The sequence below is a fragment of the Zootoca vivipara genome, chromosome 13, assembly GCF_965207765.1.
Source record: "Zootoca vivipara chromosome 13, rZooViv2.hap1.1, whole genome shotgun sequence".
Lineage (NCBI taxonomy): Eukaryota > Metazoa > Chordata > Lepidosauria > Squamata > Lacertidae > Zootoca > Zootoca vivipara.
This window is the reverse complement of record NC_142596.1, coordinates 13,559,949-13,583,529: the sequence shown is the minus strand read 5'-3', so window position 1 is coordinate 13,583,529 and position 23,581 is coordinate 13,559,949. Positions and strand designations below refer to the sequence as shown.

Sequence of the window (23,581 nt, the reverse complement as noted above, 5' to 3'; positions counted from 1 at the left end):
CTTAGTGGTCAATAATTATGGACATGAAAGTAGTTCATACTGTTACACTTTGGAATTTAGTTTACGAGACTGTAAACAATTGTAGGTGGTTAGATCATCCAGAAATCAGGGGCTAAGTTTCGCCAACTCCTGGATGGTATTATTGAACTCATAGTTGCAATATTGAATACAAAGCCTCAGTATAGTTGCTATAATAATTACACCCCTTATTTGTGTCAGATGATTGGGTTTTTTATTAGTCCTCAAGTTTATTCTGCCCTCCTTAACAACTGCTTTAACCAGGTATTAACCAAAAGGAGGAAAAAACCACCATCTTGGATTGTGTTAGGTGGATGTGGTAATAATATTTGAGTAGTACTGCTGGTGAATTAATGGGTGGTGTTCAATAAAGTTTTACTTTGAGTAGACCCATTGAAATTAATGGACCTAGCATGCTCATTAATTTCACTGGGTCTGTTCAGAGCAAAAATGTTGAATTCAACTCAGTATTTGGAGAAGCCATGTGCTTCCTATGGGAAGATTCAGCCCTCTGATGGTGAAGATGGCTGCTATTGTAGTTGGAGACAATGCCCTAGGTCAGCTTTCCAAACTGTTGCGACACAGTAGTGTGCTGACTGCAGTGTGTAGGTGTGTCACACGAATTGCTCCCTGCATTCCTCCTGCGCCTCGAAAGGGGTTAGTTTAACCCCCAGTTTGCTAGTAAAACTGAATTACTATGTCGTGAAATGATGCATGTATTAAAAGTGTGTCACCAACATGAAAAGTCTGGAAAGCTGTGTCCTAGATAATATTACACAAAGAATAAAACAGATGATTTTCTTCATAAGAAACTGGTCCCTGCCCTTTTGGTAGGAGCTAAGTTTTATTACAGTTATATGCACTGATCCTTTTATTATTTTATTTTCCTGTGCTTGGCTTAAAACACACTCTTCGTGCTGAACAACTGTATGGGATGTTTTTGCTTACATGAGAGAGTTGCTTAAGAATAAGATGGAGTACTGCAGGCATGTCAAACCTGCGGCCCTCCAGATGTTTTGGCCTACAACTCCCATGATCCCTAGCTAGCAGGACCAGTGGTTGGGGAAGATGGGAATTGTAGTCCAAAACATCTGGAGGGCCGCAGGTTTGACATGCCTGGAGTACTGTAATTTAAGTTCTATAACTTGGTTTACTGGCCTAGGATAGAATGGCTAGAATATGATAGTGCTGGTGATGAACTGTACTGGATACAGTATGTTGAAACCTTTGCCTTGATGCTGAAACATATTTCCTTGGAAGTACAGTTATGTGAATCATTTAGTTGCTTCTTGTGTTGCTTGGACAGTTCTTGGACCTGGAAAGTCATGTGGGAAACACTGACAATAGTTATTCTTCTGCCAAAATTGCCCAGTTGGCCCTAATATTTAAAACTCCACAAGTGTGCCCTACTTGTTATAGCATCCATGTTGCATTATCTGCCATACCAAATAAAACACAGACACTTACATCAGGTTTTTGGATGACAGTGTGTTAGGACATGATTTGACAGCTTTGTGCTGTGCTCTGCAATCATGGCTTTCTTCCACTGAGCATAAACCTATTGTGCACCAGCCAGCTAAAAGAGGCACGTATATAACACACAATCCTATCTCGATCTACTTCCAAGTGAGCTGTGTTTTGGTACTCTCTGTGCTTTGTATTTTCTTTTTCTTTTTCTGCCAACAACTTGCATCAAGGATGATTAGCATGGTCTTCCAGATGTTGTTGGACTAGTTTCCATCAGCCCCAGCCAGCACAGCCAGGGATGCTGGGAGTTGTAGCCCAACAAAATCTGGAGGTCCACAGGTTAGCAACCCTGATATGCACAATTGACAAATTCACCATGTGAGAGGTAAGTATTGCATGTTGGGGTTACATTTTTACTTTTTCACTTTTGGAAAGTGTTGGGCTTCATTTCTGATTCATTTCAAATGTTCCAGTGTTAGCTTTCGTCCAGATAACATGTATTGAGTGGCTTCACAAGTGGCTGTATGAAAAGTTTTTCTTCAGAATCTCTCACAAAGTTTTTCATTATCTGACAATTTAGCAGTCCCTAGTCCCTCCCTTCCTTTTTTCTTTCTGGTATTGGTACTTTAAACTGTTATGTCTTCTAGGAAAGGGCAGCCATACCTCTGATTGGGGCAGCACAGAGCTATTTTGCTATATATGTATATGTTATCTGGACTCATTTTCCCCTCCTTTATTAGCCCAGAGGAAGAAATATAGAAAATCGACTTGATGGCATACAGTCTAATGTCTCTGAAGAAATGCTGAAGCTCAAAAAGGAAAATCAGGATTTGAAACAAGAAACTGAGGTGGGTTTTTACCATGTCAGTTTTCTTTCCATCTAAGGATAGGATGGGATGGGATCACTCAGAAAATGGCTTACATATGTTGGAGACCTGAGAGTGGGAACACATACTATTGCATATATATCTTGATATTGAGAGTAAAAGGATCCTTATAAAAAGTCTAGACCAAAGTGAGCATGGTAATTTGCTACAGTAAAATGAGGGAGGGGAGGATATACCGTGTTTCCCCCCTTTTAAGCCGTAGTGATAATATATACCAGGGCAGGATTTTTAAACTTTGTAAAATATAATACATACCCCGAAAATAAGCCATAGGTTTACCTGTAGGGTCGGCATCCAGCGTGCCGGATTGAGGAGCCGGTCTGCAGGTCGCAGGGGTGCGGCGGGAATCCGCTGGTGCCGCCTTGCTGGGAGCGGCTGCCCAGGAGGAAGGATGCTCCTCCGGGCACGGCGGTGGAGGAAGAGGCGCGGCGGACGGGACATCCCTGCGGCCGCCAGCTTCACCAGCCTTGCCTAGCGCAAGACGTACGCAGCCTCCTCCGTGGCAAAGCCCCGCGCTACGTTGCAGCGGCGAGGCCCAGCTTGCAGTGAGGAGCCTGGCGGCGGCAGCACTAGTACCCGAGCCCATCTTTCCTCTCGCCTTGGTGCGCCCTAAGAACTGCAGCGGCGGCACTATGGCCGAGACGGAGCGGCCGGAGGAAGAGGCCTGGCTGTGGTGAGACGCCGCCCTGCGCACCGGCAAGCTGCGGAGCGACCTCGGGCAGCTGGAGCTGGGCTCCCGGGAGGAGAGCAGCCAGCAGGCAGAGCCGGAGCCCAAGTCCTCGCTGCTTCCGCAGCAGCACCACCAGGAGCAGCCGCCGTCTCCGCTTGCACTGTCGCCGCTGGAGACGCTGAACCTGAGCGGGCGCGGCCTGGAGGAGCTGCCCAAGGGCTTGTGCGCCGCCCTGGGCAGCAGCCTGAGCGTGCTCTCGATGCACAGAAACCAGCTCGCGAGGCTGCCTTCGGCCGCCGCCCTGGGGCACTTGGGCCGCTTGGGTGAGCTTGACCTGAGCCACAACCGCCTGCTCTGCCTGCGCGACGACGGTCCGGCGTTGGCGCTCCTGCGCAGGCTGTGCAAGCTCAGCCACAGCCAACGCGGCGGAGCGCTGCCTGATTCTTTGGGTGAGCTGCAGCAGCTGAAGGAACTGGACTTGAGCTTCAACCGCCTCAGCCGCCTGCCCAACGAGGCCCTGGCCCGCCTGCAGCAGCTGCGTGCCCTCGATGCGGACCCCAACCAGTGGAAGCGGCCTGCCGGGTCAGCGCCCAGCAGCGCTGCACAAAGCACTGCCTCCTCAATCCAGCATGGCGCTGCTGGACACTGACTCTGCAGACTGGCTCCTCCATCCGGCACTCCACGCGGCGCTGCTGGGCGCCGACCTGGCAGGGCGCCTCCTCCATCCGGCGCTCCATGCGGCGCTGCTGGTCACCGACCCAGCAGGTCGCCTCAGGGATCCAGCAGCAGCAACGCTGCAGAAGGAGAAGGAGGCTTGCTGCACACCCTGAGCCAGCAGCAGCAATGCTGGCCGCAGTAAGGAGGGGTACTTAAGGTAGAGAAAAAGAAAAGCCCCCCCCCCCGAAAATAAGCCATAGGCTTATTTTCTTGAGTAAAATAAATATAAGACGGTGTCTTAAAATGTGGGAGACACGGTACCTATCCTGAAGGAGGCAGAACCTATGTTAGGGGTCCCTGCATTTTGTTTGAGAGTTATGCTCTCCCCATCAATAACCTGTACCAGCAAGGCAACAACATCTCTCGCCCATTCTTTGGTCCATGATCCAGCAAAACCAAGGGTTGAATTGTGACCTCACTGAGGAGCAAAGAGCTCCTGTTGGAGCTTTGAACTGCTCAACTTGAAAATCTGAGGTTTAAGTACTATTTTGAGCCCATGTATCCTCATGGAGAAGGAAGAGGTCTTTTTCAACAAATGAGTGCTGTAACATCTTTATTCCTTTGTGCCTTTGTACCATCCTGCAAGTTCCTTGCCCATTTTGTAGTTGAAAGGACACAATCCTCATGAGAAATGACTAGCTGGTTATCTCTATGTTTCCTGAATTATGGCTTTATCTTTGGAAGAAGACTATTGTCTGTAGAAAACTTCACTCTTTCCCACAGGAAGTGAAAATCTATGTTGGTAACACAGGATTAGGCTCCTGATCTTATTATGAGGTCAGAATATTTATTGATGCCTTCCAAGTCACATTTAAGATAAGAACTATTTATTGAGGAGACCCCTTTTTATATAAATTTATGCCAACTGCACTGATGCTATGATCTACAGAAATAAACCATAGTCAAAGTTCAGATTGGCACCCATTGTTACATTACTTTGTGATGTCACTGCACTATATGCACTGGCAAAAGGAAAGATGCACACAGTGTTAGAGCACACATGTTCATATCTGTTCTGGGAGAGAAAAGAACTGTACACAGGGATGCCACTTTCGGCAGTATTACCCATAAAATGTTTCTCTGTAAAGGCAGGACATGTTAATAAGATGTGAGCATTATTCAAATTTAAATTGACCTTTACTTTTATCATTATTCCTCTCTTATTTTTTGTTTGGACAGAGCCTTAATGCACGTATTCAGGAATTAATAGAAAACCAAGAAAAACTGAAAAATGCAAATCAGGAGCTATGTAGTCAAATGAGACAGATGATTCAGGAGTCGGATCGGGATAAGCAAGAAGCTCTTGACAGGTAATACGGGGGAGTGGGGAGCTAACATAATGTCCTGCATGTGCCTATAAATGTTACTTTTTTATTTTCTCTGTTTAGGAGATAAAGAAGTAGAAAATGGGTTGGCTCGGATTCTGTATTTATTAGGACTTGTCCGTATTAGTAGTAAGCCAAGCAGGTGAGGGTTAGCTTTCCATCGCCAACTGCAACCACCAGGAAGACCACTCCTATCTCCAAACAAGCAGCCTTGAAAATAACTTTTCAAGTCTTAATTGTGACATGTAATTAAGCTTGAAAGAAACCTACTACTGCAGCCAGTGGAAGCCTTCTTTGAAGCCTGATTGTGACACAGCAGACACAGTTGAGGTTACAGTTGGGGAGAGGAGAGTTAATTCTTATCCCCTGAGCTTTAACCACCCCAGAAATTGCGCTCTCTCTCTCTCTCTCTCTCTCTCTCTCTCTCTCTCTCTCTCTCTCTCTCTCTATATGCATGCATGCATGCATGCATGCATCCATATGCTTGATGGGTTGCAGGCTTTGTTTGTTTTGCTCTATGTACGTGTGTAAAAAATAATTTCTTAGACTTTTTCCTCTTCCTGTCTCCTATCCCCAGATGTGAAAGAACCTATCAGCAACATTATGAGAACATGAAGAAAAAGCTTTGTGAAGAGCTTGAAGAAAGGCATGCTGCAGAGAAAGAAAAACTCACCTATGATTATGAAATGAAGATTACACAGTTAAAGTGAGATTTGTTTTTGCCCTGCTAAGTTAGACTGCCTGAAACTGTTTCACTTTCAGACACACTGTTTTATTAGAAGAGAACTTGGATTTTTAAAAAACTTTTAAAATGCAACTTCTTGTATGTATTTCCAGGACTGTCATTGATGAGTTGAACAAAGAAATGCTTTCAGTGAAGGAATGTTACATCACTGTCTGCAGAGAGAGAGATGAGCAGGAGGCCACTCTGAAGGCAGAATTTGAACAAAAGCAGCAACTGAAGGAAGAGAAGGTAGAAGCAGAAATAATCCTTAAAAAAAAGTACTCCAGAGATGATGATTGCATAGCAACTATAGCAGATTTGGCTCCTGAACAAAGGCAAATTCTGTCAGCAATTTGTGTTAAGTAAAATGTTTGGGAATGCCTGAATTGGTGCAGAACAGACATAACACTGGCTGCTCCTTAAGCATAATTAAACTATAGAAGATAGGCCATAGGATCTTGTACCCTTTCCCACCTGTCCCTTCCTCCTCAAGCATGAATCACCCCATCCTTCTCTTGTTGGCATTTTCTGTGACATTATATCTGCTTCTGTCTAAATATGGTAGCATATTAAAGTTGGAAAGCACTTCTTGAGGTGAGCTACATTTCACTCACCTTAAGAAGTGCTTTCCAGTTTTAAAGATGTTAGAGTTTTGCATACATATAATGATTGTGTGAACATATTACCAAGTTATGTATTGGGTGCTTGCAGGATCCAACCTTTAAAATATATAATGAGGACTAAAGGCTCATTTGTGGACCAAATGGAAAAGTTAAATAGTTTTATTTCTCTTTTCCGATACAAATTTTATATGCTTAGGATTCTGAAATCATACATAGCCCCTTACTCACATTTAATCGTTGAAAATCAATCGTGTTTAGTGGCTGATTTCTGACTGGCAGAAACTCTGGTTCCATTGCTTTCGTCTTTATTTTGTATCTAAAGATGCTCTTCTCCATCAGAAATGTAAATATGAAAGATGGATTTTGTTGTACAGAATAACAATGAATGGGTTTTTTTTAGCCTTCATCCTAATTTCATATGGAAGTTGTCTATAAAGGCATTTTGATTTGTGATCTTACTTTATGGTAGTGTTTGATTCCAAAGCACTATCAATGTCCATTTCTTTGTAGAATAATAAAATGTGTACACACTTCCGATAGTTCCAAAGTGCTTACAAACTTTGACAGTGGTGAGTGAACAACAGAAAAAACTAAAGGTAGGGTTAACAAGTTAAGGGCAGGCAGACAGGCAGGGTGGATTTGATTTAGATCAAAACAATTTAAATCACAATTTAAATCACTAGTCAGTAAGACTTGATTAAAATCATTTTTTTACAGAAAGACTCATTCTTACATATTTACAAGCAGATGAAGGTTTCATTTTTGGAATAATCAATTTTCAGAGTAGTTTTTACAGTTCAATCAAAAATTACTGATTTGGTTATACTATTAGAAATACATAGACAGATAATTATAAAATTATTGTGAGGTTTAATAAGTTAACTGTTTATATTTGGACAAGTTTTCTGCTGTACTTTACAGGAAGGAGAAAAAAATCATTTTCTTAATAACAATTTAAACAATTTATTTAACTAAAACAATGACATAATAGCATATGTATCCATGTTTGTTAACTGATGTGGTTAAATGATTTAAGAAAACAAAAAACAAACTTAGACTGAGTTTTAGCACACATGGAAAACTTAAAACAAATCATTATTTTCTGATGAATAGCCTTTGGACTATAATGTAACTTAAATAGAAAACTATGTTTAGAAAGATTTTTCCTCCAAAAGCATTTTATTTTATAAATCGGATTTTTTTTTTAAAAAAAAATCAATTCATTTATTTTATTTTATTTAAATCATTGATTTTTATCCACCCTGCAGACAGGCAAGAATAACATGAGATGAAAACAAGCAAGTATACCTATATTTAAATTTCGTTGAGCGAAAGGCTATGCCCAAAACTCCATGGGAAAGGTTGGTTTTGAAGAGGGATTTGAAGGAAGAGAGAATTGCTTGCAATGAGAAAGTTTTAGATGTAAGAACTGGCAGGGAAGAATGCAGGGAACTGTTTTAAGTAACAGCATAATCCTATGCATGTTTACTTGGAAGTAGTCCCATTGTGTTCAGTGAAACTTCCTCCCACAAATGTGTGTATAGGACTGCAGCCTAAGAGAAACCCCTTGAGTAAGAAATGCTAGAGTAACATAACCACATACATAGTGGTAAGATAACAGCAGTGATAGTATTAAGAAAAGAGCTTTTTTAATTCTAACAGGTGTCTATTGTAACAGCTTTAATACTTTAGTTCTTTGCCGAGAAGCTGATAAACCATTACAGATGTCTAGCTCCGAAACTGTTGTTTTTGTCAAAAAGTTATTTTGCACTCTTGTTAAATTTTGCCTAGCTCAAGAAACAGTTATTGGAGGAAAAAGAAGAGTCTTTGAAGAGGCTGAGGGCTGAACTAGAGGAAGAACACAGGAATTCCATTGTAACTGCCAAGAGCCAATGGTTGAGAGAAAAAGAATCTGACATGAAGCAGCGCATTGAAAATGAAGTGACGGTAGTCAAGACCATCTGGGAGAGAGAACAGAAAGAGGTGTGCTGGGGTTTGTACTAATATACAGTGAACTACTTCTGGGATGCTATTTATGCAGACACTGAAGAATTCTTTCTGAATTCTTTGGCTCTTGCAGAAGCTTGCCATTTGTTCCTTGCATTTAAAAGCATAGTTCTAAAATAGATTTGTTTCTTTGTTGTAGTTGGTGGCAACATCATTTTCTAGTATTCATTTGTGTATTCATTTTCTGCTGATTTTTTTAAAGTGATCAAGGATCTTACACACTCTGCTTCTGCTGTTACATTTACTCTCCGAAAACATTGGCTTAATCATTTCACAAGTGGCAAGTGCTCTTCTTTCTGCTTCTAAAGAAAGAAAGAAAACCTAAGCCTTGATTTCACTTCGATTCTTTTGGAGATTGACAGTATGAAATTTAGCTTTTATGTTTGATAGTCGATTTAGATGTTTCTTAGTGTGCTCTAAAAAACCCCATCTCATTTGTTCCATGTAGATCAAAGACAGAGCTATTCAGGAAGTTGAAAAAGAGTGGCAACATAGACTAGATCAAGCTTTAGAAGAAGCAAAGAGGCCTGCAGTGGAACTCAATGATTATTGCAGCCAAACAGAGTTGTTAACCATCACAGATGAATCATTGGACCAAATGATTGCCGAAGCAGTTGAAAAACAGACACTACTAATTCAGGAGGCACTGCAAGAAAAGGAAAAGGCCCTGAGAGATTGTGAAGCAAGGCATCATGAGAGCATTGCTAGTCAGGTAACAAGCAAACACAACATACTGCTTTGCCCCAAATATGGCCAAAGCATGTGCAAGAAAAAATATAGTTATATAATACACATTTTCTTAATATTGCCACACTAGAGTTGAATCAGTGTATAATAGGCACTGATTAATAAGCTGTTCTAAATCATGTATTTTTAAGCATTTTCTTAAGATGAATCTGACTGTATACACTTTCATTACCTCAGAGTTCCAAACCGTTATATGATAGCTGGTTGTCTAGCTTTTAATGTGAAAATTAGACCATAACCCTAGACAATGAGATTGATTTAGCTTGAGTCTGAGTGAAGCCTCAGACTTGCATTCTCCCATCTTCTGGTTCTCTCTCCTGATTTTGAAGTTGGCTTGTATTGAAACCAACCACATTTTACATGAGAAAGGGTCAATATCTGTTGCTTTAATCCTGGGCACAGTTGGGCTACTTTATATCTCATTGATTTCAGTGAGTTTAAGCACAGAGACCTGCACAGACATATTTGTAGCTGAAGTACTTTCTCTTCTGTGATTAATTGAGCATGGACTGACGCTCCACTTTCCCATTTGTAGGTGGAACTAGCTCTGACGAAAGCTCGTGTCAGGTGGCTGCAAGAACTGACTGAGCTTGAGGAATACAAAGCTCACCTGAAGGTAGCCAGGGAAAAATGGGAGAAGGAATGTGAAATCAGCACAGCAAAACAGGTAGTGGAGAATGACTTCCTTATGATTGGCAAAACTTGGCTAATTTTTCACAGTAGGTTCAAACTGGAAAAGTTGCAGATTTGAGCCCACTTGATCAGAAATGTATGTTAACTGCTCAACTTCAGTAGACCAGTGTTCTCCATAAGTTGTGTTTTATGCTTTGCCTGACGGAATGGTATGATAGATTTTGTTTTGCTAGAGCTCCCTCCCATACCCTCAGTTCAGTTCTTGCCATCACTTAAAGTAGACATGGTTTCTTCTCCCTCCTATTTTGATGCTCAGGTTTCTCCTTGCTTTTTTGTCATCCTAGTTTCCCTCTGATTACTTTAAAATCTCCCTTCTTTATCCCTTTTCCCTCCATTTACCCTAAACCAAAAAACAAACAAGCAAGCCTTCTTAATACTCCCTTCGATTTCTCCCCACTGTTTTGGCATGCTGCCCACAGAAAAGAACAACAAAGAAGAAGTTGTAGTGCATAAAGATTTCTCACTTAACTGGCAAATTGAGGGTAGTGGCCTTTGGGCACCAAAACTGTCTTTCTGCTTAGCATATGCCCATGCCATAGGTGAATCATGAGACACAACCAATCACATAGATATACAGTATCCCTATGCCAAGTTTGGAGGTCCATTGATGGTAAGTGTTCCATTCTGCTTTCAAAATAAGAGATATGATAAATTGGTAATACAGCTGATGAATTTCCCCAATTTTTTTTCTTTTCCAAATTGTCTAGTTTTTTATTTAAAAATCCAGTGCAAGCCCTGCTTACATTATTTAATTATACTGAATTCAAGCTTGAGTGCCAGTGACAATAGTGGCACTCGCCTTGCTACAAGTGCTGGTATTCTCAAATGGGTTAATTTTGACTAGTGCACAGGTAAAGCTGTCCAATCTCCTAATGATGTCTGTGTAATCTGGAGGACCATGCAATCTGTTGCTCCCATGGTATCAGAGATGGGCTTGCATTGTGCCTGCACCTGTATTAAAACACTAATCGTAGTTCTACCTCTAACCATAGCTTTGTTTTGACACTTAACTATAGTTAGGGAGCATGCCAGTGCAGATATGATAGTAATGCTAACAATAGATACCAGAACTGAATGAGGGCGGAGGGAAGTGCTTACGCAAGCGGGGAAAACAGAGGAGAAGAAGAAGAAGAGTTTGGATTTGATATCCCGCTTTATCACTACCCTAAGGAGTCAAAGCAGCTAACATTCTACTTTCCCTTCCTCCCCCACAACAAACACTGTGAGGTGAGTGGAGTTGAGAGAGACTTCAGAGAAGTGTGATTAGCCCAAGGTCACCCAGCAGCTGCATGTGGAGGAGCGGAGACGTGAACCCGGTTCCCTAGATTACGAGTCTACCCTCTTAACCATTACACCACACTGGCATACAAGCTTGTGTGCACTCCTGAGTTCCTAGCCATCATTAGGACACAAGGCAGGGTTCTGTCTGCACCAAGCCACCTGTAACCTTTAGAACTCCCAGATAAATTTGTCAGGATATCACTGATGGGCCATCATGTGTTGCATTCTTTAGGTGTCACTGGCTCTTTCAGCTGCTGAAGAAAAGTGGAAGAAGGAACATGAGAACACTGATATAGCTAGAGTAAGGACCAAAGAACTTGAAGATAAGGTATTTTCCCTTAAAAGGGAACTAGAACTCAAAAAGGAAGAAATCCCTGCCATTATTAAAGCAGAAGTGGCAAAATCTCGGACTCAGTGGAACAAGGAAAAGCAAGAGGAGTTTCTGAGGATTCAAGACCAAAATGAAAAAGATTACCACTCTTTTTTATATGACCACAGGAATAAAATCAATGAGGTGCTTGCAAAAGCAAAAGAAGACTTTGCAAAGCAGAAGAAAGAACTTCTAGATCAAAAAGAGGCAGAACTGAATATGTGTCTGGGCAGAAAGCAACAAGAATGGGCAGCCGGAGAAGCCAAGAGATTCCAAAGTGAAATTCGCCAGTATGAAGAAAGGATTCTGGTTCAGGTGGAACTCCTCTTAGATGACATGCACAAGAATTTGGTCAAATGTTCAAGTGAAGAGCTTGCTCAGCAACTTAAGTGGACTGCTACTCCTACCATTCAGATCAATTTCCAGTTCAAAGAGAAACTGATATTTTGTCTGCAGAAAGCATATAGAGCCACTGTTAGTGCCGTTCTGGAAAAAGCCAAGCAAGAATGGAATGAGGTAACATTTATGCAACTTTAAATGAAAACATGTGGAGTTTCATTTAAAAACAAGCTACATTTTGGCTTTCACACTCTGATTATGGACAAGTTTAAGAAAAATAGGGAGCCATGTATTTTTTCAGAGTTGTGGGGGGGAGGATGAGGACCAATTGATGTGGAAATGTTGTAGATAATACAGAATCTGTTAACTATACACATAAAGGGGGAGGATAAAAGATTTGTGCAAGTGTAGCATTGCCAGACTTGACTCTATGTGTTTATTTGTATTTAGTCATCACACTATTACAAAAGAGGTTTCACAGAATGAAAGTAACACAAGATAAGCAATAGAATTTTAATTCAGACTCGGATAAACTTTAACATAAACAACATAAGCAAGTTTAAAATGCTGAATTTCTCTGGTAGTTTACTGCTTGCCCCTTTAAAAAGAAAAAAAAATGTTCCTCTTGTTAAAAACATTCCATTTTAATACTGCATTTTATAAAAATGGGTTTAAAGAGAATGAATATGCAAATCTTAAAAAAGTAAAACTTAAATAAATAAAAACCAAAAACATACTTAAAATTTTGAATTTCCCTGGCAGGATATAGAATTCTCTCCTAAAAAACCCCTCTCATTACTGTCTTCACAGTTGTATATTGTCCATCTAGTAGATGAATTATTGACTCATGGTCAAACCTCTTCACATCTCTTCCTAAAATTTGTCACAAGTATTGCTCTCTCAATGCATTATATAATGATACCAGATCTTCAACCCACAATAAACTACAAGGACAGGTATGTTCAGAATATGGCATGTTTCTGAACCTTCCTTCTAAACCAGGAAGACTTCAGATTTGACTGGGCTTTACAAATTAGATATTTCACCCGTCACCATTTATATCAACACTTGTAAAAAGCCTGATTTTATGATGAGTGGGGTATATGTATGTATGGAAGGGTGAGCCTGTAGAGACTCCTAGGGGCTTGAAGTGCATCGTTTCACTCAGACACATTTGTATCCTAACCCCACCCCCCTGTGGAACCCTGCAGTGGGGCACAAAATGCTCAGTTGTGGATGGCAAGTTTGGTTCTCAGAGCAAATGAATGGTTGTGATTAGCTCCATTAAAGACAAAGTAAAGGATTCCTTCAGTACCACCATTTGGTGTGGAGACTAAGCCTGTTTCCCACCTTGGCAACCCCAGCTTTTGGAAATGCACATGGGCCTCATTGAGGCTTGGCCACCTCTGAGAGCTGCGTGCTAGTGTGGACACATGTCACTCGCACTGTATGTCATTGGTGTGCATGTATACACACTTGCCACACGTACAGCAGAGCAATTCTCCTGCACACATCTAGATGCCAGGTACACCACACACACACACACACACACACACACACACACACACACACGCAGACGCAGATGCAGACATACTGTGTTTCTCCAAAAATAAGCCATACCCCAAAAATATGCCATAGTGATAGGAAGTTTAACCTTGTAGGTTAAACTGTACCATACTTAATACTAAAAAAAATGAGACATCCCCTGAAAATAAGCCACCGTGTTTTTTTTTTTTTTGAGGAAAAATAAATATAAGACGGTGTCTTATTTTTGGAGAAACACGGTACAGTTGGCTGCTTTCACTTTCCTGTCCTTAATTGCTGAGCTCATTGATGAACTAATTCAGGTGTTCCCAAATCTTTATGGACACCACAAAACAACCATTTCACTAGGGGGGGGGGCAACACACACTTCAGACAAATAAAGCACAGGCAAGGAAGGCAAGAAAAAATGGTAATTTCTCCCTAGCCACCACCAGATTTGCAAAAATGGGAAGGACATGGACCCTTGAGAGGGCAACATGGGGTTTGTGGTGTCTTGGGGTACTGTGGTGCCCATGGGCACTATGTAGGGGACCCTCACATTAATTACTCACCCCATTTGAATAACAATTTTATTCAGTTGTTACCAATTTGTTGATCTTTATTGAGGAAGCACTTTCGAATAATTTTTCCATTGCACGCATTAGATTTAATTGCTTTTTGTATTTTTAATTATGCATGCTTCTTGTGGTAAGCCCTTATAACTACTCCAAGCATAAATTGCTGTCTTATTCCTTAGTGAATTGGGTAAGTGAATTTAATGAGCATCCCCACCCCCCTTCCTCCTCTTAAAAAGGTAAAGGTACCCCTGACCGTTAGGTCCAGTCGCGGACGACTCTGGGGTTGCGCGCTCATCTCGCTTTACTGACCGAGGAAGCCGGCATTTGTCTGCAGACAGCTTCCGGATCATGTGGCCAGCACGACTAAGCTGCTTCTGGTGAACCAGAGCAGCGCATGGAAACGCCGTTTATCTTCCCGCCAGAGCAGTACCTATTTATCTATTTGCACTTGATGTGCTTTCAAACTGCTAGGTTGGCAAGAGCTGGAACCGAACAATGGGAGCTCACCCTGTCGCGGGGATTCGAACCACCAACCTTCTGATCGGCAAACCCTAGGCTCTGTGGTTTAGACCACAGCGCCACCCACGTCCCTTCTTCCTCCTCTTACTCATTGTTAAATTCATTAAACCAACCCCTCATTTAATGAAAAGGGCAACTGCACCATAAATTCCTTATAAAATTCTACCATTATTCATTATTGAATTCGTGTTTACGTTAAATAGGTGATGGTGGTTGTTGTTTTTAAGTTGCCACTCTGGCCTGCCTTCCATCATTTGCTCTCTTGGCTGCCCCCTGAATAGATGGTATTTATCCATCAGCAAAATTATAGCCAAGTTCTTCAGTCTTCCTATAACTGGCTCCCAGCTGCTCTCAGAAGAGATTGTATCTCTTTCACAGCAAAGCTATGTGAAGTCTGTAACAAAGTTTTCAGAGTACTGCAGAAGTGTTCTCAATAAGGAAGCTGAAGGAGCTACTTTGGGGTGGAGTGTCTCTGGAGCTTTTGGACATTGTAGCCACACTGAAACTGACCTTAAAGTTACGTGCTTGCTGGCCCACATTGAGTGGCCTACCTAATAAGGTCTTATACCTTGTTTTGAAAAGCACCATGATAAAGAAAGATATAACAAAAAAAAGGGATTATTATTGTTCTCTTTCCATCTAAATAAAATATAAAGTGAGTACTATATCTACCATTGCACTCACAACAAGAACTTTAAATAGATTTTATACAGAGATACACTTTTCATCCTATTTCCCATCATGCCCCAGAGAAACAAAGATTAACACAGTTTAAGAGTGGTTGAATAATGAATAATATAAACACTGGTGGAAAGACAGGAGTTAAAGGCTTGATTGAGCCGTTCTGTAGAGTTATAGTGATTTGCCTGATGTCACTGAATTCTGCACACTGTCATTGCATTCCAAACCTCTTTTGTTGTTGCTAGGATGATTCCACCAATGCTGTTACATTTGAATGTAATCTCAAGTTAAACCTGTGCTGCTCTTTTTTCTTTGGGGAAGAAATGCAGTGGTGGCAGTTAATGCTTTTTTCTGTTGTGGGGGTGTGGATTAAACTTTACTATAGTCCCTCACTGTAAAACCTCATTCCATCTGTTCCCTGATCAATTATGATCAGATAGTATTTGGCAAAACCAAGAAGAACAGAATATCAGCTTTATAAGAAAAGTGGGGGGGGGGGAGAATGGAGCGGCAGGAATTTTTACAGAGATGAGGAATGTGGGGGCCTTTTTCAGTGCATCATCACAGAGAGGACTCAAGAGTGGATTCACATTCCCCTCTGCATTATTCCGACTCCTGTGACAGCCATGACTTTGTATTTAGCTGTTAGCCTTTCTCCTCTCTGCAAGGTGAGGGATTCTTCAAAATGCTGTGTAAATTAAGAAATATCAGTATGTCAGTATGAAGAGCCTGTAGTGATACAAAGTTTGGACTGTTTTATTTCATTAGTTGTCATGAAGCCTTGCAGACAAGTTTTATCTCCTTGCATATACATAAATATACATCTGTCTATATATAAAGACAGATATAAAAACTCCACAAAGGGTTTCTTTTCTTGCTAGAAATGCTTTTAAAGCTGAAGAGGAGCATTAAAGCTGAGTCTAATGATATTGCCCAATCTTTGAATGAATATAAATATACCATTTAATATGCTTCTTTTAAACAGTGTGGTGCAATAGATACTTCATGGTCTAGCCCTTGGAAAGCTAGGTCCACATTCCTGCATAGCCATGGAGCATGTTAGGTGGTCTTGACAACTCACTTTACCCTAGTCTTTAACAGGCTTGTGAAGATAGAGAATTGTAAAATACTTTGTACATCTAAATAGAAATTGATGTTAGTGGCTCTCATTTGGAACTTGAATTCATGATATCCTTTGCAGAAACATGAGGTTCTGGACTATAATTTCAAAGAACCAGGGGTTTCCTGCTTGCACAGCAGTGAAGGAGAGACAGGAGACAAAGCAAGACCTTCCATGTACAGCGTTGGACAGCAAGTAGAACTACAAAGGATCTTAAGGAAGCATACACCTTTTCAGGAATCTGAAATTGGTATTGGTATTATTTACTTCTGCCTTGCTTTAATATTGATTTTGGTTTGTTTCTTTGTAAAATAATTTTTTTATAGTAGCAACTGGATTTAACTGGATATAAACAGCATCGTACAAATACCGTAATACTGACAGCCAGCTGCTGTTGCCCTTCCCTCTATTTCCTTCTCTGATGGCATCAGGCAAATCCTAAGCATTACCTCTGTTTTCCAGAGACAGGAGTATTCCATGCACAGACCAGGCTTTCAAACCAAAGATGTATTCCATGTTTCATAGGAACCATGATTCTTCTCCCTCAAACCCCCTCACCCTCTAAGAGGACTTGGCAGAAGTTGGTAGGCTCTCAAAATCTACAAGTGGACAAAGTCATTTGGATAGCCTGACTAATTGTCTCTCTTTTCATCCCAGATTTCAGGGGGAAAGGGCTTCTAGCACTTCCAAAGCCAAATGGCTTAAAGCCTGCATTTCTGTGGCCTATGACACCTGGCTCTTACTTAAACCGCATAGCATGAGAACACACTCCTGTAGGGCAACAGCTACATGTTTTGCTTTCTTCAAAGCTGTCATATGGAAATTGCCTACCATGTTCATCATACTAGACATTGTTGCATAAGTGGAGGCCGCTTTTTAGAATAAATTCCTGATCTCCTATTTTATTTTTTTCTGAAAGGGAGTTCTTAATTCTTCTTATTTACAAAATAGGAATCAAGGATCAGCAAAATGAGAGCCCAAATCCGCAAATGTGTTCCCCCCCAACATAGCATTTAGTAACATTTCATCCTTTTTTTTTAAAAAAAAAGCAAACCCCTGCTATTTAATGCTTAATTATTTTCAAAAACCTTAACGCTTCATATTCCTATCGTGTATGATAATTTCCCCCGACATTTCCAACGTTTGTGTGGATGAATGTTTTGAAATTTATTTTATTTATCACCATTTTAGTTATATACCATCTGTGGGTTTGCAATAATTCTGCTGAACAGCCTTACTTAAAAAGAACTAGCAGCCTCCTATGTGGTATTGCTTGAGGATTCTAAGGGAGTAGAAATCAGTGCAGCTTTGAAATCAGTGGTTAAAATCACTACTATTTTGAAAGGTTTATTCAGCTATCTTGATTCAAAATGGCACCTAATTGTATCCAAACATAAATTGAAAAACTACTCCTTAATCTCAGGAACCATCATGCAAAATTTGATTTGACAAGAGGTGTCCAAATGTGGAAACATAGGTCTCAAGATACATGCTTGTTCTGTAGAAGTGCATTGAGTAGCTACATCAAAATACTTCCAATATTACTTCCTTTATCTTTTTACCAAATTCTCGTTTTACCGCCCTATCCCTTTTCTTTTCCTCCTTTCTTTCAGAAGTTTTCATCTCCTTGGCTAAGGTACCTTTTATATCCTCTCCATGGAACAGAAGTAGGGAGGAATCTTTAACTGACCAGGCTTAACTGAAATATTAGTGAAGTGTTCTCTTTCTATTAGATACTTCACCTTGGAACAGAAAGAACCTTCACAGTAATTGTAAAAAAATCATTTTCCCTTCAACAAGGTCAGGAATGGGGAACCTATGGTCCTCCAGATGTTGTTGGATTCCAGTTCTGATTAGCCCCAGCCAATATGGCCAGTGGCCAGGGATGATGGAAGTTACACATCTGGAGAGCCATACATTCCACATAGCAAGACTCCAAGTAGCTGGGAAGCATAGAATAAATGTGACTCTGGTTGGTCTATTAGCTGATTTCCTACAATTAAGTAAGATATATAGGTGCTAGAAACCTGTTGTAACCACACAGAGGTTCCAGAAAAAGTTAAGAAAACAGTAGTTTCTGGCCTCAAATACAATGACTACCAATCCATGTTTTCTAGTTTTCTTAACTTTTTGTGTTGATTAATTGCAGATTTGAAATGTAGGAAAAGAGATCCTTTGTCCCGAGAAGACATTTGTTGTGAGCACTGTTGCCAGCAGCTGGAAAGAAAGGAAAAAGAATGTCAGGATTTGAAAAAGAAACTTGATAAAGCTTGCAAACACCTCCAGCTTGCAGTCAGAGCAAAGTCAGAGCAGTTCCAAGGTTTGTGCTCTAATTTGTCAAGGTAGAATGATTATTGGACTCTTCTTCTTCTTCTTCTTTGGCGATCACTCGTAGCCGAGTAAGATTGTCTTCCATAAACACGATTTTAACAATGGGTCTGTAAGTGACTGTGGAGGCCAATTCTGGATCCACACATCCTTCCACAATGGGGACATTGGTTTCCATTGGTTATTGGACTATACCGTGATGGCCAAACTTGGCCCTCCAGCTGTTTTTGGACTACAACTCCCATCATCCCTAGCTAACAGGACCAGTGCTCAGGAATGATGGGAGGCCCAAGTTTGGCCATCACTGAACTATACCATCTCCAGTCAACACTGGGTATAATAGGAGTTGCAATCCACTGGAGTAATTTTCATAGAAGTGTACATTCTCAGGTGGATGAGGTCCTTTCTTGGGTGCCACAATCAAATAAGATATAAGACTATGAAAGAGAAGACACAAGTTGATAATGTTAGTGTCTTTTTACAGCTAAACATTCAAATCTTCTTCCCTCGCGTTCCCACTGCATGTTCCTTCTATAGTATACTAATGGTTCTGTTTGACATAAATTTGAAATGCCTGGGCTGCATGTTTCTATAGGGTTTCAGTAAGTTTTTACTCAGTTCTATATAGAATTCTGACATTGGTGCCAAGTTAAGATAATAGAAAAATTCCACACTGATTACTATTTAGATACCCAGTTAAATTAACAATTTTTGTTCTTTACTTTTAGAAAATGAAAAAATTGTAGAGGCATTAATGGAAGAAAACTCCACAATGAAGGACAAACTTGATGATTTGAAATTGGCCAATGGTCCTCCAAGGTAGTTAAGAAAAAAAAAGAGTGAACTATTTATGGGTGCTTGAAACTTCATACTCAGTTTGTGTACTGTGTTTTTGTGTGCTTTTAGATCATCCTCAGAGGGGAGTGTCTCGGCCCCTTGTTCCTGTGATGGAAAAGCCTTGGAAGAAATGCGTTTTCAGTATATTAAAGCAGTGAGCAAAATTAAGAGTAAGTGCTAAAGAAGTTCCTAGTAGTAACTAGTTTCCCCCATCTGCATGCTTTACAACACAGTGACTGAGGCAAATTACCAGTAAGATTGAATGGCTGCAGTGTGGGTCCTATGATCCCCTGTCTTTTATGCGCAATATGTCCTGTTACTGTGTTTCATAAACATTGATCTTTTGTTTGTGTTATTGAATATTCACTTCTGAAACTCCAGTTGCGTATCTCTGGAGCAAATGTTCTTTATTTAATTTATACCCTGCTGTTTATAGGTGACATGCTTCGTTACATACATGAAAGTAAAGAGAGAGCCGCAGAAATTATTAAAGCAGAAGTTTTAAGAGAACGTCAAGAGACAGCCCGAAAAATGCGCAAATATTACCTCATTTGTCTTCAGCAGCTTTTGATTGATGATGGAAAGCATGATGGGTGAGGTATTTGTAATTGTATTAGTTGAGAAGACAACATTTTTTCATAGACTTGTGCTTGATATCCAACACTGAGTGAGTCAGCTTGTGCTCATTTAGCAGGACTCTCTTCCTTTCCTCTTGCCTGCACCCGCTTGGCCTCTGCTTTGGAGATACGTGGTTTGTGCAGGGAAGACAATTGAAAGGAAAGTCTTGCTATGCCAGTGGAAGACCATTCTGCTTGCAGATGGACCCCATTGGATGCCAGCCTATATTAGCATGAGCTGCAGAGGAAGCGAGTTAGAGATCTGCACAGCCTAACTTTATGGAAAGTACCGTATTTTTCTGTGTATAGCACGCTCCCATGTATAATATGACCCCTATTTTTTGGGACCGCAACAAAAATTGGGGTGGGGTGGGGGAATTGCCCAAAGTTTTTGAGCTTCTTTTGGAGGGAGATTGCCTGGGGTTGTTGAGCTGTTTTGGGGGTGGTGGTGATTGCCCAGAGTTGTTCAGCTTTTGGGAGGGGGCGCCACCGCCAATCGCTCTACAAGCCTTGCCGCAGCAACCAATCAGATGCCCAATCGCCGTGGCCAGTCCCCTGCTGCCTGCTGACACCAATCGCCCATCCCCTCTGCTATCCGTGTGTAAGACGACCCGCAATTTTTGCCTATTAGTACTAAGGAAAAAATATCGTTTTATATGTGGAAAAATACAGTATTTTTAATCTTGCTTATCAATACGGTAATGGTATCATCAATGGCAGAAAATGCTGCCAAGCAGAAATAGGTTGCTCAAAGCACCTGTGGAATTTACCAAAGTCGCTATCTTGCTTGCTCTGCACGAGAAATCCTTTACTTTCTGCTTTTAATTATATAATTATTATATAATTATTTTATACAATAGTGAAGAATTATGCAGCTATCCCTTGGAGAAACCTTTCTGTGATATATATATATATATTTCTGTGATATATATATTGTCCACAGACAGCTTTCTGGGTCATGTGGCCAGCATGACTAATTTATATTATTTACATATATATATGTGTGTGTGCGCACATGCTCAAAGCCTCGCTCTCTTCCTTTTTGTCCTAACTTCAGATAACTGGAATGGCGCTTGTAATTTGCTACTCTAAAACAGTTGTCAATCAGATTAGTCCAGGAAAGGGTGGCCTTTTAAGACCTCTCACTGGTTTTCCCGCAGGCCTGAGAAGAAAATAATATGTGCTGCAGGCAAACTTGCTACAATGGCTAAAATATTAGAAACACCTGTTCGTAATGCATCCCAGAGCAAAGTTACCCACTCAGGTACAGTAACGTGAAGAATGCCTTTCTCCTGGTTTTCTATACTTGTCGTTTGCTTTTGTAGTGAGGGAAGATCAAGTTTGCTTGTGTGGCTTAAAGTACCGTCAGTTGGGCCTTCCATAGACTGTATGTGAAGCACTTTAAACTCATGGAAGGAATTCTTTTTAAAATATATGTGTGTTTATTGATTTTTGAGGATACAGTTGTAAAAATTTAATAAGATATAGAACATCTTCAATTTTATGAAATATGGACCGATGGGTCAGAGTTTACATCAAAATGAAATCAGATCAGAAGCCATTATTGGCAGCAACAACAAAATCAGTTGATCGGGGAACGGGATAGTCTGAGATGTGTCTAGGCCAAGCAAAAAGAGTCTGTTGGGGGAGGCAAATACCTGCCCCACCCCATAGTGATGCACAAGTCGTTGGAGGTTTCTATAATACACTGTTGTTGGTTATAAAAGTTAGAAATGAAACTTGGATAGGCTAAATATTTTTCCTCCAAAAAATTACATGCTTGATTTTAATTTCTTGTTCTTTCCATTCCACCTTCTGTAGCCCAGTCACAAAATTCCAAGCTGCTCTCTGAGGTTGAGAAGCCTCAAAGAAATTACCCGCAACAACCCTCGCCAACCCTAGTAGAAAACCAAATTCATGTCAAAAAAACCAGTAACCCAGCTACCCAGAAACGTATACCTTGTAGCTTACGACAGCAGCTCGATGCTGAAACCCACTCTGTTGCAAATTCCCATACCAAAGTTGGTGGGAGAGCTTTTAAACAGCTGGATGATACATCACTTGGTGCTGTATCGGTAGTAGCATTCAGTGAAGGCGAAAACGCAGACAAAGGTCAGTGCCATGCAGTCAGTGATGCTACGTTCCAGAATTGTTCCTCACGGGTTTCTCAAGCAAAGCTCCAAAACATTCATCCAACTAGCGGAACAGGAGATAGCTCTAACTCCAGCGCAGCTTGTGTAAGATTTAAGAACCTAAATGAAAGACCAGTTGTAACTGGATGCACTCAGTCTTCCAGGCATCAGATGTCAACTTCTCAGAAAACTAAAGTCTTTGACATTCAGGAAACTCCAGAACGGGATGAAGGATGCTCTTCTGATTGGAGCTTAGTCAGTGAGACTTTACACATGGATAACGGTGATGTGTCTCTGTATCCTCTTCGGAAAGCACATTCCAGTGCACCAGGAGAATCCCACCCCAAGGAAGATAGTTCTGGTTTTTGTCTACAACCTGGTGGCCACAAAGACAAGACAGGTGTTGCAAAGAGCCAAAACATGGGCTGCAATGAAGGCCATCTGGCTATGAATCCTAGCTGTGTACCATCTTTGAATGTGAGCAAATTAAGCCCTGCCGATCCCTATCTGAGTGGTGCAGTCTGTTCAACAGCTGGGAAAAACTATAGCCTTCTGAATTCAAGGAAACGGGCACAAGATGTTTTGGCTTTTCAACAAGATAGTGGCTTTGACAGCCCACAAATCAACTTTGATTAAGCATCATGGACTCTCTGGACAGTCTCACAAAAGAGATACTTAAAAATATTTAAATGAAAGCTGTGGAGGAAGCCTGTTGTGACAGTCTTGTGAGTGTTTTTACCAATTCTTAACTTTCCCTTTTCGACTGTTACATGAACAGACCTATCATAAATATTTATGCAGGTTTGGGATATGTCTTAGCTATCTGTCTTAGACTGTGTATAGATTGTGTGTGTGTGTGTGTGTGTGTGTTGCGTTTTGCATATGAAATTATCTATTTTTATACCTCAAGATTAGTGTGCAGTACAGTGCAAACTTTTTATAATTTATATGGCAATAAAACTGACACTTTGTGATCCGCATGCACAATTGTCATAGAACTTTCTTCAAAGTTGGGGGTACCTTTCATTCATTTAGCACATTCATCACCCTTTTCTCCAGAGAGCTGGCAGACCTAGAGTTCCAGGGCAGTCTTCCAGCTGGCCAGTAGCCAGACCCAAACCCACTTAGCTTCAGCAAAGTTAACTATGTTATGCACCTTCAGACCAAGCCTTGTATGTATGAAATGCCAGGACATGAAATCTTAAACATTTCCTTTCAAATATGGAATGTAAAAAAACACCTGACCTTAGCAAACTCCAATACCTAGAGGCACATGAGTGCTATTGGGTTTCTCCTTCAAGAAACAGCACTGCTATGATGTACATGGAGGAAACTTCCTCAGGGAGCAGGTCCTGGCCATCAATTAAGCATTGAGGA

At 40.9% G+C, this 23,581-nt stretch overlaps 1 protein-coding gene across 4 annotated transcripts in view; it reads left to right on the top strand.

Annotated features, from left to right (window-relative positions):
- Positions 1-23,184, top strand: part of CEP152 (centrosomal protein 152) — a 52,149-nt gene extending 28,965 nt beyond the window's left edge. For all 4 annotated transcript variants that reach the window (XM_088656568.1, XM_088656571.1, XM_035131890.3 and 1 more), the window contains 15 exons: positions 2,226-2,333; positions 4,939-5,069; positions 5,662-5,790; positions 5,922-6,057; positions 8,223-8,414; positions 8,887-9,150; positions 9,721-9,852; positions 11,392-12,045; positions 16,372-16,540; positions 18,440-18,610; positions 19,347-19,437; positions 19,525-19,625; positions 19,892-20,048; positions 21,233-21,336; positions 21,894-23,184. In XM_088656568.1, the coding sequence (XP_088512694.1) occupies positions 2,226-2,333; positions 4,939-5,069; positions 5,662-5,790; positions 5,922-6,057; positions 8,223-8,414; positions 8,887-9,150; positions 9,721-9,852; positions 11,392-12,045; positions 16,372-16,540; positions 18,440-18,610; positions 19,347-19,437; positions 19,525-19,625; positions 19,892-20,048; positions 21,233-21,336; positions 21,894-22,840 (3,486 nt within the window). In that variant the 3' untranslated portion in view covers positions 22,841-23,184. The remainder of the gene's footprint in view (positions 1-2,225; positions 2,334-4,938; positions 5,070-5,661; positions 5,791-5,921; positions 6,058-8,222; positions 8,415-8,886; positions 9,151-9,720; positions 9,853-11,391; positions 12,046-16,371; positions 16,541-18,439; positions 18,611-19,346; positions 19,438-19,524; positions 19,626-19,891; positions 20,049-21,232; positions 21,337-21,893) is intronic.
- The last annotated feature ends 397 nt before the right edge of the window (positions 23,185-23,581 follow it).